General features: G+C 37.7%; 2 protein-coding genes across 3 annotated transcripts; one reads left to right on the forward strand and one right to left on the reverse strand.

Annotated features, from left to right (window-relative positions):
• Nucleotides 1–15: 15 nt before the first annotated feature.
• On the reverse strand, nt 16–8,501 carry LOC114538231 (proteoglycan 4-like). The gene is made up of 9 exons (XM_028559380.1): nt 8,061–8,501; nt 6,572–6,802; nt 6,367–6,451; nt 4,148–6,293; nt 1,495–1,802; nt 1,280–1,412; nt 1,068–1,149; nt 794–948; nt 16–655 (listed from the first exon to the last, which is right to left on the reverse strand). Exons 1-9 carry the CDS (start codon nt 8,091–8,093, stop codon nt 538–540), a joined length of 3,291 nt encoding a protein of 1,096 aa, XP_028415181.1. The 5' UTR covers nt 8,094–8,501; the 3' UTR covers nt 16–537.
• A 253-nt stretch (nt 8,502–8,754) lies between these two features.
• LOC114538223 (GATOR complex protein DEPDC5-like) lies at nt 8,755–15,762 on the forward strand. Of its 2 annotated transcripts, none has more exons than XM_028559370.1 (21): nt 8,755–9,450; nt 9,693–9,903; nt 10,038–10,280; nt 10,445–10,579; nt 10,681–10,929; nt 11,023–11,282; nt 11,383–11,452; nt 11,564–11,877; nt 11,962–12,320; nt 12,390–12,474; nt 12,584–12,751; nt 12,837–13,034; nt 13,216–13,398; nt 13,572–13,753; nt 13,831–13,929; nt 14,004–14,133; nt 14,218–14,326; nt 14,499–14,684; nt 14,772–15,122; nt 15,197–15,257; nt 15,363–15,762. In XM_028559370.1, the coding sequence occupies exons 1-21, from the start codon at nt 8,956–8,958 to the stop codon at nt 15,742–15,744; spliced, it is 4,470 nt and encodes a 1,489-aa protein (XP_028415171.1). In that variant the 5' UTR covers nt 8,755–8,955; the 3' UTR covers nt 15,745–15,762. The 2 variants fall into 2 exon arrangements, with proteins under 2 accessions (XP_028415171.1, XP_028415172.1); XM_028559371.1 differs by having other exon boundaries at nt 9,223–9,305.
• Nucleotides 15,763–15,838: the final 76 nt, after the last annotated feature.

The following is a 15,838-nucleotide window of genomic DNA, read 5'->3' on the forward strand; positions in this document are numbered from 1 at the left end:
ATAAACCACAGAAGATAGAAAACTAAATTTATTACTAAATTTCACACTACAAAAAAATCCTAAATACAAAAAACTAGGGTATGAATCTGTTTTACACAAGCATGAAAAAATATCAATCTAGTTAAAACATTTGTGAATCCCTTGACGCCTTATTCCGAGGAATTATATTTTATAAACTACTGCTATAGAATCGTACAGTCTGGCTAGCGAACAGCAAATGACGAGAAACTTAATACAAGCATAATATAATGATGTCTTATCTATGAAACTTTTATTATATTTTCCCTTTTTCTTTTTACCTTTTTGTGTATTTTTATATACATTTAACACAAATAAACAAGCTATATAAACCATTTCAGAAAACTAATATATCATTTAAAAATTGCATAACTCAACCTAATTTACGTCGCTTCATATCATAATTCCCCTAATTTATCACCTGGCATGAACCATTGTGGTCGATCTTTAAGACAGCACATTGAAGATATCAGCGCTATTTTCTAGCACTATCTTATATAAATCTACGAAATATTTTCTTTAAGAAGGGTTGAAGTGTTTGTATATTGACGAGACATATGTCATAACACTCTTAGGCTCTGGACTTGAACATGACATCATATCATCAACTTCAAGCAACTCAGCTATACCGGCGTCACTAGGAAAAAAACCCCAAAACAAATCAGATTTATTTTGTTTCCGACCGTCTAAAAGGTGGTGGTTCTAGGACAAGTATGTTGCGCTTACGTAACCTCACTTTGAGATAATAAAGGAATAAGTTCAACCAAATACTCACCTCGCAGCACCAAAAGCGACTTCGAAGTTCCGCCTTTTGTCACCCGCGGCGAGTAATTCTTCGTAGGGTACTTTATCCGGTAGATAGAGATGTATCAAAGCACAGAATGCGAGACCATCAGCCCAGCTTGACGAGAAATTTGTCAGTTTCACTCCCTAGGTATATAAATGATATATTTCGTTACCACACACGCAGGAATCAGGCCTTTTTGATAATAAATTTATATTCTGTCAGGAGAAATATTATTCATGCTATGAAGACAAATAAGACTTGCCTCATAACTGCGTAATTTGAAACGACACCATGCCAGAAGTTTATCAACGTTTGATCCAGACCGTTTTATATTCGAAGGCGCTCTGAAAGAAATTTAACGAAAGTAGATTTAGTACTTTGTTCTTCCTAGTTTATCTCATCAAACCTTCCTTCATTCTTCCTAATCAATATCTAAATCTGACTTGGAACTTCATCATATGTCTGTCTTCTTACTTTTGAGCAGGACTATTCGCTTCAAGTTTTTGCATAAAAGCCATTCGTTTGTTCTTCGCTGAAGAAGCTTGCTCACGTTTTGCCATCACTCTTTCCTTTTGTCTTTGTGCCATTCTCTTGTGCATTTCAGGATCTGAAATATGATCATGAATTTCATAGAAAAACATCCTCGTCGTTTAAACGAAATTTATCAAGAACAACGGAATTAAACTCACCCACGAAGGATTTTTTTGTGGTTGTTTTGGTCTCCGTAGTTTTCGTCGTCAAGTTCCCTCCATCTGTAGTCTTTGTTGTTGTTGTCACTTCTTTCTTTTCTTCAACAATGTCGCCATCTTGTTTCGTTGTCTTCTCCTCAACCACTTTGCTTTGTGTCTCGCCATCATCTTCAACGTGTTCTGTCACTTCAATCTGAACTGGCGACTCCGGTTCCTTGGATGTTAATGAAGTGTTTTCAACTTTTACCGCGATGCCATTCACAGTCGCTTTCTCTGCTGGAGCGGTCTCCTTTTTTTGGCTGCTGCTTCTGTGGAAATAAATGAACTTCGATCAGTTCTTAACTGCCCTTGAAGATCTAAGATCTATACATTAGACAACCAGAAGGGTGCATATATATTAAAGTTTATTAGCGGTTAAAAGGGTTTTTAAAAAGTAGTTAAGTGTTCAAGACAACAAATTCAATAAGTCTCTTACTGGGTGCCACTGTGCACCACTGAGTTATATAAACAAGTTTATTTTACAACATATATTGCATTTCTTTTGAATTTCTGCAGCAACCGTGATTTGCAAATATATTTTCACTACGAAACCCTAGAACATCGTAATACGCAGTACATCCTAATTAGAAACATTTGCGCAAATTAATTTATTAAGTCTTGAAGACCCATTGCAAGTTGTTAGACCTGTTGACAAAATACGATGTATATGAATGTTAGCTATGCGAATAAAACTACTTAGCATCGTGGTTGCCTAAGTACACTAAACTCTTATATTTAAAAGGGGAAGTTATAAAATATGAGTAAGATAATAATTATAATATATTTTATAGCGACAGTAGACTGGCTCTGATGTATCTGGTTTGATAAGAATGCAATGATATATACATTTTTTCAGACCTAAAGGTGTAGGAGTTGAATACTAAAGAGCCATAACGCCTCTCTGTGTATGAGGTCCTTCAACAGAAATGAAACCTCCGGGATTACAATTCCGGGTCTCCGCTCTGCCACTGATCAAAAGAGTCTAGAGTCATGCACCTTTATGTCAATCAATTAAAACGCAGAAAAAGCGTCTTTCCTCTTAACCTTGAGTGAAATCAATCTTAACAACCTAATCCAACACTAGCAAGTTGACGCGATGAGTAGGTTGATAGATTTTTACTACAATGTAATTTATGATTCTTTTTCAAACTAATACTAATAGTAACAGCAAGCAATCTTTATTAGGGAATTACCATGCCGGGTAAACATGAACATTAGTTCAACTTTTGTCGAGCCATTTCACGTAACGTTTTAATCCTAAAATATTTTTTTGTTTTCAATGATTATAAACACACAAACCTAACTGTGATCCGTGTGGACATTTTACCATCAACCAGAGATATCCTTAGCTGCGCACAACAGACCGCCTTCAATAGAACACCTTCAACTCTGAATGCTAATCACTTTACAATGTATAGGTATGCAACGTACGCATTATAAACACACAGCCTTATCAACTTCCAGTATGCAAAATATTTTACACAGTTAATGTGTATTAGCATAACCGGTAGACACGGGTGTATACAAATCATTACTTCCTATATTGATACTGCATACATATCATGGGAATAAGGTTAAGACGTTTTGTTTGAACCAAGATTAACACAATGCCAATTATATAGCGTTTGAATTGTTGAAAAGTAATTGTATTGTATATACCCCAAAAAGACATAATGCTTTATATGTCGTTAATTAAAAAGTCATAGGGTGATCTGAGTTTAGATTGTTTTTCATACAAACGTTGAACATTCTGCGGTCTCAATGCGAGATCAAGGTTTAATTTTTTTTCTGGTACAAATAAGCATACTTTGTCTTCAACACAGTAATCAATTTAGGATTTTTATCTCGATCGTAAATGCCAAACCTTGTATGTTGACCTTTTGTTGACTTTGATGTTTCATAGTACAAGCCAAACATGCACATGAAGCATGCATATATTCTCCACTGCCACATCAACTGATGTGTTTAATAAACTGATTTTAATTTGCATTATAGTTAAACAATTTTTTAAGACTAAACTGCTCTGCTGGTAGCATCTGAACAGACGGATTATTTATTATTTTCTACGAGAGTTAATCATTATCATCATTATCTTTATCTAAGAGTTAATTACTAGTAATTTATTCACCGTATCAATTTACGATAAAAATGTGTTGTATCGCACATATGTCTTCAAATTTTCAATATTTTAGCCTCGTTTGACGTTATAAAGTTTTTGTTTATGTCATTTATCTGCAAAGAAAGGACGAGCTATGTTTTGTTTCAACAACTACATTGTTGTTGACTCTCGTTGTAAAACAGAAGTATTTTCTATAATGAGGAATTATTAAAAGGTTAAATTATGCAATTTTAAGGCAGCCGTAATAATCATAGTAGAACTGGAAACGACACTGGCAAGATACAACGTTAAATATTTCTGGGGCTGTTCCTTCCAAACGTTTATTGTAGATTGTATATACTGATCTAGTTGACCTTAAGAGGAAACCTTAGCTTGTTCTGGAGGTTTATGAACGATATTCTCTCATTGATCCCGTGTTACTGTAGAAAACCTCAGTCAAAAATAATGCTGACTACAAGCAAGAGACACAGCAAGCGTACACAACACTGAACTTACCTTGTACCAGGAATATATCCTTTTGGTTTCACAGTTGTTTCATCTTTAGCTTGGAACTTTGACATCTTATCAAATAATTTATTTTTTCCTCCACTGACAATTTTCACATCTTCTCTTTTCTTATAACTGTCTCTTGGTTTGTACTTTGATTCAAACTTTCCTTTTACCCCGTGGGTGTCTTTAGGTGCTGTGGTGGTCTCTTTGGGTGCTGGGGTGGTCTCTTTGGGTACTGAGGTAGTCTCTTTCGGTGCTGGGGCAACCTCATCTGCTTTGGGTTCTGGACTAACCTCTTTCACTTCAGGTACAGGGGTTACCTCTTTCGGTGTGGGTGCCGGAGTTACTTCTTTATCATTTACAGCTGGTCTGGTCTTGCCATCCAGTTTTAGATCGAACTTGAGATCAACCTGCGCCGGCAATTCCTCTTTCTCACTGTCTTTCTCAGACGTGTTTCTTCCAGTCTCCTTCGTGCTTCCTGCGGGGCCTTTCTCCTTTCGCGCAGAAATTTTTTCGTTTTTACTCGGGATTGGTTTTGGTTGTTTCACAGGCGACGTCTTTGCAGCAGGTGCTGGAATTGTGACCTTCACTGGAGCTGGGGAAGTGTCCTGTTTCTCTGAAGATTCCTTCTCGTCCGACCCACCTGTGTCAATTTCAGAATTCCCCGCGGTTTCCTCTGCCGGCTCTATTTCTTCAGCAGCTTCTTCTTCAGGTTCCTGACGAACTTTCTCAGGTTTCTCAGACTTCAAACTGCCTTTCCTCTCGTCTGGTGTTGAAGGTTTCACACTAGGACTCCCTCCTTTTTTCAACGTGCCTCTGAAATCAACTTGAGCACCGGTTGTATTTGTCTTTCGTTCTAAATGTACAACTCCTGCAGCAAGCTTTCCAGACGGCTTCAAACTACTACCACGGAAGTCAACCTGCGCGCCTTGTGTCGAGATCTTATTTTCCAAATTCACAGTTCCACCTCCTGCTATACGACCAGATTTCTTGAGATTTCTAAAGTCGACCTGAGCACCAGCTGTGTTGGGTTTCTTCTCAAGATGCACCACTCCCTTGCTCTGTCCAATCTTTCCAGATTTCTTCAAGTTTGTTCTAAAATCAACTTGGTTAATACGACCGTGTTTCTTCTTCTCGTCATTCTGTGGAGGCCATCGTGAGCCTTCCTTTGGCGTGTCTTTACCTTTGTCTGAAACGTTGGAAACATTGCTTTTTTTATCTTTTGAGATTTCTCCACCATCAGCTGTGTCTGCCACTGGTGTGTCTTCTTCCTTTGCTTCATCTTCTTCTTTCGTTTCCTCATCATTTCTATCAATGTCTAAATTGACTTCTTCACCGATTTTTAGTTCAACGGAAATTCCTTCACCAACATTTACTGGTTCATCTTCTGTTTCACTTTTGAGTTTCTCATCAGGCTCTCCACGATTGTCATTCATGATTTCATCATCTATCAGATCTTCCACAGCTTCTTTGACTTGATCTTCTGTTTCATCTTCCAAACCGTCAATAACAGGTTGGTCTTTATCAATCTCCGCTTGAACTGGTTCCTCATCTGGGACCTCGTGAGCATGATCCATCTCAACATCAAGTGGTGATTGTTCCACAGTTTCTTCAACGTCCTCTTTCATGTGAACATCCTTGGATTGTCGAAGTGTTAACTTAAATTTAACATCACTCTCATTTTCTACATCTTTGGCACTTGATGTTTCTATTGTTACAGCTTCAGGTTCATCAGCATGTGTAGCTATGGAGACACCAGATGTCTCGTCAGAGGTCGTTACTGATGGTTCACCAGATAGTTCATTAGTGAGTTCATTAACACCCTCATCAGCGTTTCCAGTTTCATCAGTAGTAACAGTATCATCAACATTAGGGATTTCATCAGTGTTAACAGGTTCATCACCATTAGTAAGTTCATGACTATTGGTGAGCTCATCAACACGTTCATCACTTTTAGTTTCCATGGAAACAGGTGGGGCATCATCAGGTATCACATCATCAGATATCACATCATCAATGGATGTAGTTTCCATAGTAACGCTGGAAGATTCGTTGCTTTCTGTTTCATCGCATCTCCTTTTGTAATGTGCTGAATCTTCTGTTTCTGTCGTCTCTCTGGTTCGTCTTCCACGTCGTGAACTGGATACCTCTCCTGAAACAGAAATATGTGATTTTCTTACAACCAGGCAGTCAAGTAATGTCATATGTGGAAACAATTTTTATACCTTCAGTTCTTTTTCGTTTCACCTCCCTTATTCTTGCACGTATTCTCCTTCGGTCTTCAATCTGGGATGTTGGGATTTCATTGAGCTAGAATGAAAATAATATCTTTCATAATTTGGTGTACAGAGAGTAAATATTGAACTAAATTGTTCTGATTGTAGCTGTATGTATTGCAAACATTTTCTTCTGAAAACAAACAACACTTACCAAGGTCTGTAGTGTCTCTTCATCATCAAGTTCTGCCAGTAGTTTATCAGTTATCACAGGTCCTGTGTGGTTGCTGGTATCATCCTCGGCCTTGCGAGCTCTTGCACGCTCAGCTCTACGTGCTGCTCGTTCATTGGATTCAGCTTCTGCATTATCTAACATCTTCTTACGCACAGCACGCAGATCTGCTCTGATCTTTCTCCTTTCATCAAAATCTTCAGTTTGTTCAAGCTAAACATGATGAACAATGTATGCATCAGAGCTAGGCAGTTTCTATAGCCAGTTTTTATTTTTATAAAACAAAGTATGAACAAGTACTTCAGAAAGATACTGATTATTTCATTTTCTCCAAGAAATCAATCACTGATTAATTTAACAGACTGTTTGTTGAGTGAGGTCTGTCTATTTTTGTCTGGGACCTATCTATGATATCTGATTTTACATGGGAATCTTCGAACATTTTTGACATATTTTGTAGTGATAATCAGTTTTATTAAGATTAATTATGGTTCTAAACACACCCAAATTTGTCTCTTTAACTCTTTAAGACTTTTAGCAAGAAACTCAACACGACAGCAAACGCGATTATTTACTTTCATCGTGTATTTTCTGGTGCACACAACTATAAACAATTGCAAGGAAAAACACGAGGGGAGGGATATGGCATGCAATTACTTAACCACAAATAAACTTCATGGTATTTCCGACATAAACTGTGCAGTTTTCGTTTAGATCGAACTCGAGAAAAGTTGATTAGGTTTATAACATATTCTTTAGAACATATGGTATTAAGCTTTTTTAAATTTCTTGCATATTTTAGGGTTTAAGGGAACAATAATTTCTGAACGGTGTGAACACTAACGACATGTTTTTATTAAATATTTAATTATAAACGTACACATCGCTATTAAACATGAAACCCCCACGGACTCTTAAACTATGTGAACTTTCAAGGCAAAATAAAAGTTGAATATGTATTATAAATTTCGGGTCATTAGCTACAGTTACTATACCCGATAACGGGAAAACATTGTAGGACATTGCCCAAGGTAATCGCAGCAATTAATACTTAACATCGCAATACAAACGAGTCTTGTTTGCTTTTAAAATCGATGGGATAAAAGGTTGGTTTATACATTTAACATATTGCAAAGAAACGCAGCACGATATTTTAAAACGTGGAAAGGTATTCATCCCGTTAACAGCAGGGGTAAAGGTATTGTCTAGATAACTCCGTAGATTGAACCTGGCCATGTGAAAAGGTAGAGTAATATTTTATTATGCACGCTTTATTATACTGAAAGTGATTTAATATTAGCGCAGAAACCAATGCGTAGTAAAATAAGAATTGGCAAAATGACAGAGCAGACGATCTGAGAAACAGAGGAGGGAATACTCGTGATGATATGAGAACATTTCTCGTGCATAATAACAAACCCTTATGATATTGTTTACTTGTAACTAAATTTAAATATACAACTTGACTGACCAGAGCTTTTAATCTTGCTTCTTCTTCTTCCATTTTGAAAAGACGTCTTAAATGATTTCGACTGAGGAACGAGACGGTTCGAATTTAGCCAGGAGAGCGATGTCTGAACGCTGGGTTTTACGAAAGGTATAAAGAATGTAGAATGGTATGCGTTGCTTTAAAAAAACCTTACTTCCTGTAGATCACATCCGGCAAGGCTGTAACCATTTATGGCTAAAATTTACCAAATGTTTTTAACTCAAACTTCTGTTTTCATTCCCTCATATTTGAAGATGTTTTTCTCGCTTTTCAAGATAATTTTATGGCCTGTGCGTTTGATGTAAATATTTCCGAAATGTTTTATTTATGGACTTGCACGAATATTGTCCCGCTATGTGCGCCAATGAAACCCCGCCATTTTACGCTTCACAATAAACAGGAAATTCACAAAAAAACACATGTTTTACTAAACAGTCCTCATAAAATAAGTTTCTTTATTCGTGTTTTCATTGAACCATGAGGAAAGTACTTGTACCCCAATTATTTCATCAAAAGCCATTGTTGTAATTTAGATTGTAAAATATGCACCTCTTTGTTGAGATAATCTAAAAAAAATTTTTTTTTTCGCAAATTTTTCAAAAATGTCATCTTCACCAGCAAATAAAAAATATACAACAAATGAAGTGTATTTAGATTTATCCCCTGACAGTTTGTTCTGAATTGTTCATCGGGTTGCAAATTGTGCGCACAACGGTAATTGGAACTTCAATCATTTCAATACTCAAGAAATCTTTAAAGGTACGTTCGGAAATACACGTAAGATGTTCGGTCGACCATCGTCACGAAGTGGAAGAAGAAAAATTGTGAAGTAATATGGGAGCAATTATTAAAAAATAGTCTCGAAAATCTTGAAAAAATGAGCAAAGTTTGCAAACTTTGGATTCATCAGACCAATTTTAGCGAAGAAGATCTGGTCTTAAACCCAAAAGACTTTCAAAATGGTTTGAAGGAAAATGATGTTATCCAAATTTACCAATGTTTTGAGAATGATACTGGAACATGCAAACTACTTCTGCAGATTAAAAGTCTTCAGACAGATTTCCAGCAGAAAGAGACAATAAGTCTCGAACAGTCAGTTGCAAATAAATTTAAGTTTCGTGCCTATTGGGATGTTCATGTTGAGAAGGTTGACCCAGCTGCATTCACCTTATCCTTGGTTGAACTGAAATTTAAAGATCAATGGCTTGGACGTGCTGATATGTGGAGGTTTGGAGAGACTTTGATAGACTCTGCTGTTTATACATCAAAGAAATTATGTTTAGCTGGGGCAAGAACAGAAGTTCACGAAATGTGGGCAGGTGGTGGGAGAACACAAAAAGTCATGTGTGGTGTTGTTGGCAAAGATACAAGGGTAGGGTTAAAGGAGGGAATGGGGTAAGATGAGGGTATTAAGGGTTAGGCCTATGAGAGATAGAAGAGGATATGAGGAGGATAAGAGATTATAAGCAAGGGTGACAAGGTGGAATAAGGAATTTTTTCCTGGTTATCAACCTAGGAACAGCTGCATTACAATTAGGAAAGTCACAGTTGTTTCATTATGTCTAGATTTGTTTGATGCAGGTCATTAGACGGCTTATTCTATTGTTTTCCTAGGTTGTATTTAGATCTGGGAGTGCAGCTGTTTTTATCTTCATTCAAATGAGTAAAGAGATGTGGGAATTTGACATCAATGGAGATCTTTACTTTGAGAAGACAGTCAATGGATTTTTTGTTGAACTTTTTGAGAAGTGGAAAGAAATGAAATGCACTCATTCTGTAACCATTGTTTATTTCTCCAGATTATTTTACAATGAAAATATGCTTAGTAAGTATCATAGTCACAAATTGACACAAAATACTATTCTCTATTCTGATCTCCTTCATTCAATCAGAGAGTACGATCTTTTGAGTTTGATGGACAATTTACACTTATTAATCCAACATGTTTGTTCAAAATAGACAATATATCAGAAAAGAGAAGGATCAGCCTTGGTTGTGATTACCAAGGCAGACTCTATGAGGATATCTATCAAGTGGTGGTTCACGAAGAACGAAGAGAAGATTGGTTTGCAATTATTGTGAAGCTAAAAAAACATTTCATTCAATATCCTGAGAGTTTGAAAAAGGAAGGCTTTTCTGAAGGATACTTGTCTTCAGCATCAGAAGGAAATTTTCTTGAAGTTTTGAATTTAGGGGCAAATGGTGAGGATTTGCTTGTTTCTTTATCATTTCCTGCACATTTTCCTTTTAATTTTGACCATTTGTAATACCTTTAATACAGGATGGTTCAATAAGGTGAATTCTGAAGAGAAAATGTTGCATGCACTATTTCTATGTTGACCAATGCTGCACTTATTTTCTTTCAGTGTTTGAAAAAGCATACATTGATCGAAGTCTAGAAGTGACAGGTCAGCAAATGGTTGTTATTACACCAGGTGCTGGAATGTTTGAAGTTGATCGAGAAATGGCCACTATGACTAAACGAAGAATAGTTGACAATGGTAATTAGTTGATTAAATAATCTGTTGACAAATGCATTCTGTAAAAAGATGTTCACTCAAGATCAATTTATCTCAGATCTCAAACATCATTTGTTTTCCAGGAATGTCTGCAGACTTGGTATGTATGGCAGAACAACCTCTTCACTCAGTCCCTTTGCTTAAGTTTCATGGAAAGTCTGATTCCTCAACATTGATTGGCGATGACTATGGAATACCTCATTGGATCAATCATAGTTTCTACACCTCAAAATCTCAGGAAAATCAGAGAAATTCATTTGTTCCAAGAATTACAGTTCCTGATCTCATATTGCAACACCGCGGAGATGAAAATAATAGAAATTCACAGACATGTAAGCTCTGCATTTCTGAGAATTATTCTAGATTTGACATCATAGCGTTAAGGATAAGCTGCAATCACATTATATTTAAAATTTTCTGTCTAGTTTTAAGCGGAAATCATTTGAATGAAGTGGAAGAGAACAAACTGCCAGACTTCGTCGATTATGAGGCGTACGATGCCGAAGTCTTCAAATGCGCACACACAAAGCCTCGTCCTCAGACCCTCACGCCTGGCTACAATCCTTATACTAGAAGCCGAGGGATCGAGATTGATGATTGTAGGATAGAAAGATTTTTAAAAAAGGAGAAGATGGTTAATTATGGTGACGATAATTCAGCTGAAACCCACAAAAAAATAATCAAAGTAAGCATGATTGCTTCAACTTAGGTATTTAAACAAGCTTGTCGTGGTTTGGGTCTGAAATACACGTAAAAATTAAAGTGTGCGGATGTGATTATTTCAGAGGCCAGATAGCGGAGGTCTTGCTCGGAGTCTTGGAGTTGTAAAGTCATTTGATTTTATGCTGCCATGCTGTAAGTACATACAAGATTTAGGTTTTTTCCTGTAGTGAATTAAAATGAGTCGATCAATACGAACAGTTTTGTACAGATTAGGACAATTATTTTTTGTATATTTTTCATCAGCTGGTGAAGAAGATAGCATTGATGATGGTTCAAAGGATTTCTTATCTTCCTACTCACCGCCTCCTGCTTCAAGTCGCGCCGTCGTAGGGAGTGCAGATACCTCGTTTTTCTATCAAAATGTAGGACGTCCTCAAAGGTCCCTAGTTAACCCGTTTAGACCAAACTATCTCCCTTGCAAGATGACGTGTAATAGACATCGCTGGAGACATACTTTCCCTAAGGGGCCTGGAGGTGAGATGTGGCAGGAACATCATCATAAGGCGTCGGATCATGTGACAAATCAGGTGGATGATGATGCTCTTCTCAGGTCTCTGGTTAGTGCACATTCCATCATATCATACCTGCTACAAATTTGATTTGATTTTCATCTCAAGCGTTAAGTCTGATATATTCAATAGGATCCAGGTTACCAAGTGGAACTGGGTGGTCTGCCGAAAGGATTTGAAGAGGATGAAACAGACGGACCTGATTTTAAGCCTGATGACAAGTCAACATCGCTGACCGCTCTAAGCCAATTAAGGGCCTCGTTCAGTTCAAAACATGCAGGAATTAGCTTACAGAGCCTCGGTTGGGTGCAGAATCTTCACGCACCGTCCGAGAAGGACTGGACTGCAGCGATGAAAACAAGCGTGGATTGGAAGTCCCTAACCATCCCTGCTTGTCTCCCTTTGACCACAGACTACCACTTGGATCAACGTCTTCTTGACAGTCGCTATAGTATCTATGCATACAACTTGTATTTAGGGGTTGAAGAAAGGTGAGTTTTGGGCTCGTTTTCTTTCCCATGACCAGTGTTACTCAACTTTTTGTGTTTTTTTGGTTTCAGCTCATCAAACCAAGATGATGTTGACTGTGTTGTGATGAGACCAGAAAACCAGTTAAAAGAGTTTATTTTGCAAAGAATTGGACAGGTTTGTCTAGTTCCCTCTAAAGGAACTAAACTTATACATGTGTACCCTAACTGCACGTCTGTACCCCAAACTGCACATTTGTATCCCTAACTGCACATTCAAATTCTAGGGATTCCAACTGGTGTGCTCAGATATTCCGAAGGAGCGCACCGACTTATTTTCTCCATTGAACCACCCTCGATCCGCGGTTATCCCACAAGGTACCCAAGATGAGGTGTACAACTTTATGATGGGGCGTAATTTTCACAGGTTGACCTACACGCCTTCGGAAAATAAGGTTGGGATTTCTTGTGGCAGTTAATATCACACATTGTCCTAATTAAGTAACAAGTATCCTCTGTTATGTTATTCTTTTCTTATAGGTGTCATTCACCCGGTACCATCCTACCCACGTTATAGACGAATGCATGGTTTCATACCCGTACTGGTTATGGTCTGATTGTACTCAGGAGTATGTGAGAATGGACACAACTTTCGTTCACGATGACCTGACCCATTATAACTGGAACTATATGGATCAATATATAGTGCGTGATTCAGAGTTCTCATCGCTAATAAAAGTAAGTCAAAAGAGAAACATTATTTTAAAAACAAGATTTGCTCACAGAAGGAAACGAAATCATGAAACATTTCATAAAAATATTGTCAAACATTGGCAGTAAACAGTGTTTCCTAGTTTTGCGCACAGATTTTCAGCAATCTTGTGTAGTTTATATTCTATACTATTTTGTCTCTTTCTAGTCCCTTCACTATTGGAGGATTCGCCTGGCTTTGCTACCCTTGAAACAACCAACTTGTGAAGGATCGTTGAGCAGTGATGGTCAAAAGAAAGAGAATGAAGTTCAGTTCAAATATTTTCAAGGTTTTCTAAGATTTCTAGAAACTGTCAATCGTATTCGAAGACCTCCTGTCACCAAAGTCGAGGTTGGTTCCTAGAAATGTATTAGAGATATCATGTCTGGATAACACCAAGGAAACTTAGGACCAAGCGTTATCATTTGTGTCGATCTATCAAGAGCAGTCTGACTCGGTAGAAATATCTCTCTCATGTAATAGGCTGAGGTATATTGACTTTCGTTAATCCTCCTTTATCCCAGGCTAAGAAAACGCCGAGCAAGTCACGACGCCCGAGCGCGCCTGCGATGTTGAAAAGTCCAGCATCCGCTGTTCGCAGTCATCGACGTAGCAGGAGTGGCGGGGGTGGCAAGGATCTGGAAACTTTGAATGAAGATGGTGTGGTTATCCTTGATGCTAGCTCTCCAGGTCATGACATGAGTAGGTAAGGTGCATGGGCTGCTTCTGGTGAGATTGTAACTGCAACGCAAATATGACCAGGAACTATTTCAATATATTTAGTACTCCACCAAGACGAAGATCATCAAGTAGTGAAAATGAAGATACAGTAAACTCCATACCGTCCTTGGAAGAGATCGTTAAAGAAATGACAGCGAAAGAGTGAGTGGTGATTCAACTTCAATAAGCTGTGAAAGGCGTTAAATCAGGATATATTATTACTTTTACCTTTTTAGAACCGGTTTGAACTTCCTTTCTGAGATGCGAGGACTCCCTCCCAAATCCTTTCTAGGAACTGATGCTACATCATGGGTTATTCGCCATATTTCTGTGAAATCACGTGCTGAAGCAGTGACGTTATGCCAGGTAAGAGTTTGCGACATCATACACGAAGTTTGTGCGGTTGAGTTTAATCTTTTTTAATGAATTTAAAACTTTATTTTCTTGTAGAAAATGTTAGACGAAGGTTTTATACGGCACGCATCTGGTTCTATTCTTCAACCGTTTGTGGATGGATTTTACCTGTATTATATCCTCAAGACTGCTGATAAAAAGTCTGGTAAATATTGTAATAACAACTATAATCATTTAACTGAAGTAAACCTTATTGAGTCAGTGAAGTATATCCTTCTGAACCGTTCTTCCAGAGGTCCAGTAAGGATCCAGTGTTGCTGGTATCCTGTATTTTATTATTCTCAAACTAACTGCATTACTACCAATTTTCCAAGCAGCTTTATTAAAACGACCTGATAAGCACTCAGACGGTCTTGCTTACAAGAAATGGATGAAAGCACAAGATGATAAGTTGTTCCAGTTTGAGACGAAATGGTTTGAAGTTGTATTGAAAGAGCGAGGCTCTGAATCATCTAATTCTCCTGTTGGTGTTTTTGAATCGGACGAAAAAGGACAACCTCAGCGTAAGAACTCTTCAATCTTTGACTTACAAGTTACAACATACAGATTGTATTCTGTTTTACTGAAAAAATCATCTTCCCCTCAAACAGGTTCGAAAAGGATTCCAGCATATCGAGATGCGGAGATTAACTTGGATTCAACCAGCATAAACCTGAATTCAAGCAGAAAGGATCGTCCGGAGTGGTGTACAGTGAGGTATCCTGGAGTATTCTGTCCTGATAATGTATACCTGGTACACCTACACTGGTTGGTGGCCTCTGGATCTGTTATCAATCAATTGGTTCAGAGTTGGGCTCGCAAAGTCACCTTATATGGGTTTCATTTGGTACCAGTCCCAACTTTCCAACCAGACGGTCAACTGGCTCGGAGTGATCCATTCACAAGCGCACATCATATTCCACTTGATGTCACGTGGTTGAGAGAACATGCCTCGTTCCAAGGTGAATACTGATCTCTTTATGATATATTGGATAAATATTACCGATATGTTAATCAACGTTTCCGTAACTTTTAGACATTTCAAAGCAAGAGTTCAAAACAAGAGTATTCCTATTTCAAGAAGCCATTTTAAAAAGGTAATAGGCACCATCCAGTGGCCTGTATTTTTTATTTATAAACTCCGTTCGCCATCATATGAAAAGCATGACAGTATTTCTCAATTCATTTTTTTCTTTTTCCAGGTTTGGTTTCATTAAAGATTTTCCTTATAATGATGGTATTTACTCTTGTTACAAAGATGGTCACAATTCTGTGTTCCGCTATATCCACTACACTGGGGGATTATTTATGACTTTAGTAAATGATGACAGCGACTCGTTTGGATATGTATGGACACTAAACTATACCATCACAAAGCGCTGGAAGTCCTCAGTTACCCTGGACCAAGACGCGATAAGGACACTCGTGAAAGATTTGCGTACATTTTGTGAAAATGAAGAGGGAAAATTAGAGAAATACTTAGAGTCATTCACGGTGAAGTCTCAGATTAATTTTGATCAGACACAAGGTAGCTTGGGCAATGACGTATTTGAACGGGTCTTAGAAGCTTGTCCTGATGATTAATTGCGTCTAATGACGTTGCTATATACACGTCAGAGGTGATCTTCATCATTTTAAATGAAGTGAAATTAATTCATTAACACGGAGTTTTCAAGTC

The sequence above is a fragment of the Dendronephthya gigantea genome, unplaced genomic scaffold, assembly GCF_004324835.1.
Source record: "Dendronephthya gigantea isolate DGI-Jeju-01 unplaced genomic scaffold, DenGig_1.0 000178F, whole genome shotgun sequence".
NCBI classification, from domain to species: Eukaryota; Metazoa; Cnidaria; class Anthozoa; order Malacalcyonacea; family Nephtheidae; genus Dendronephthya; species Dendronephthya gigantea.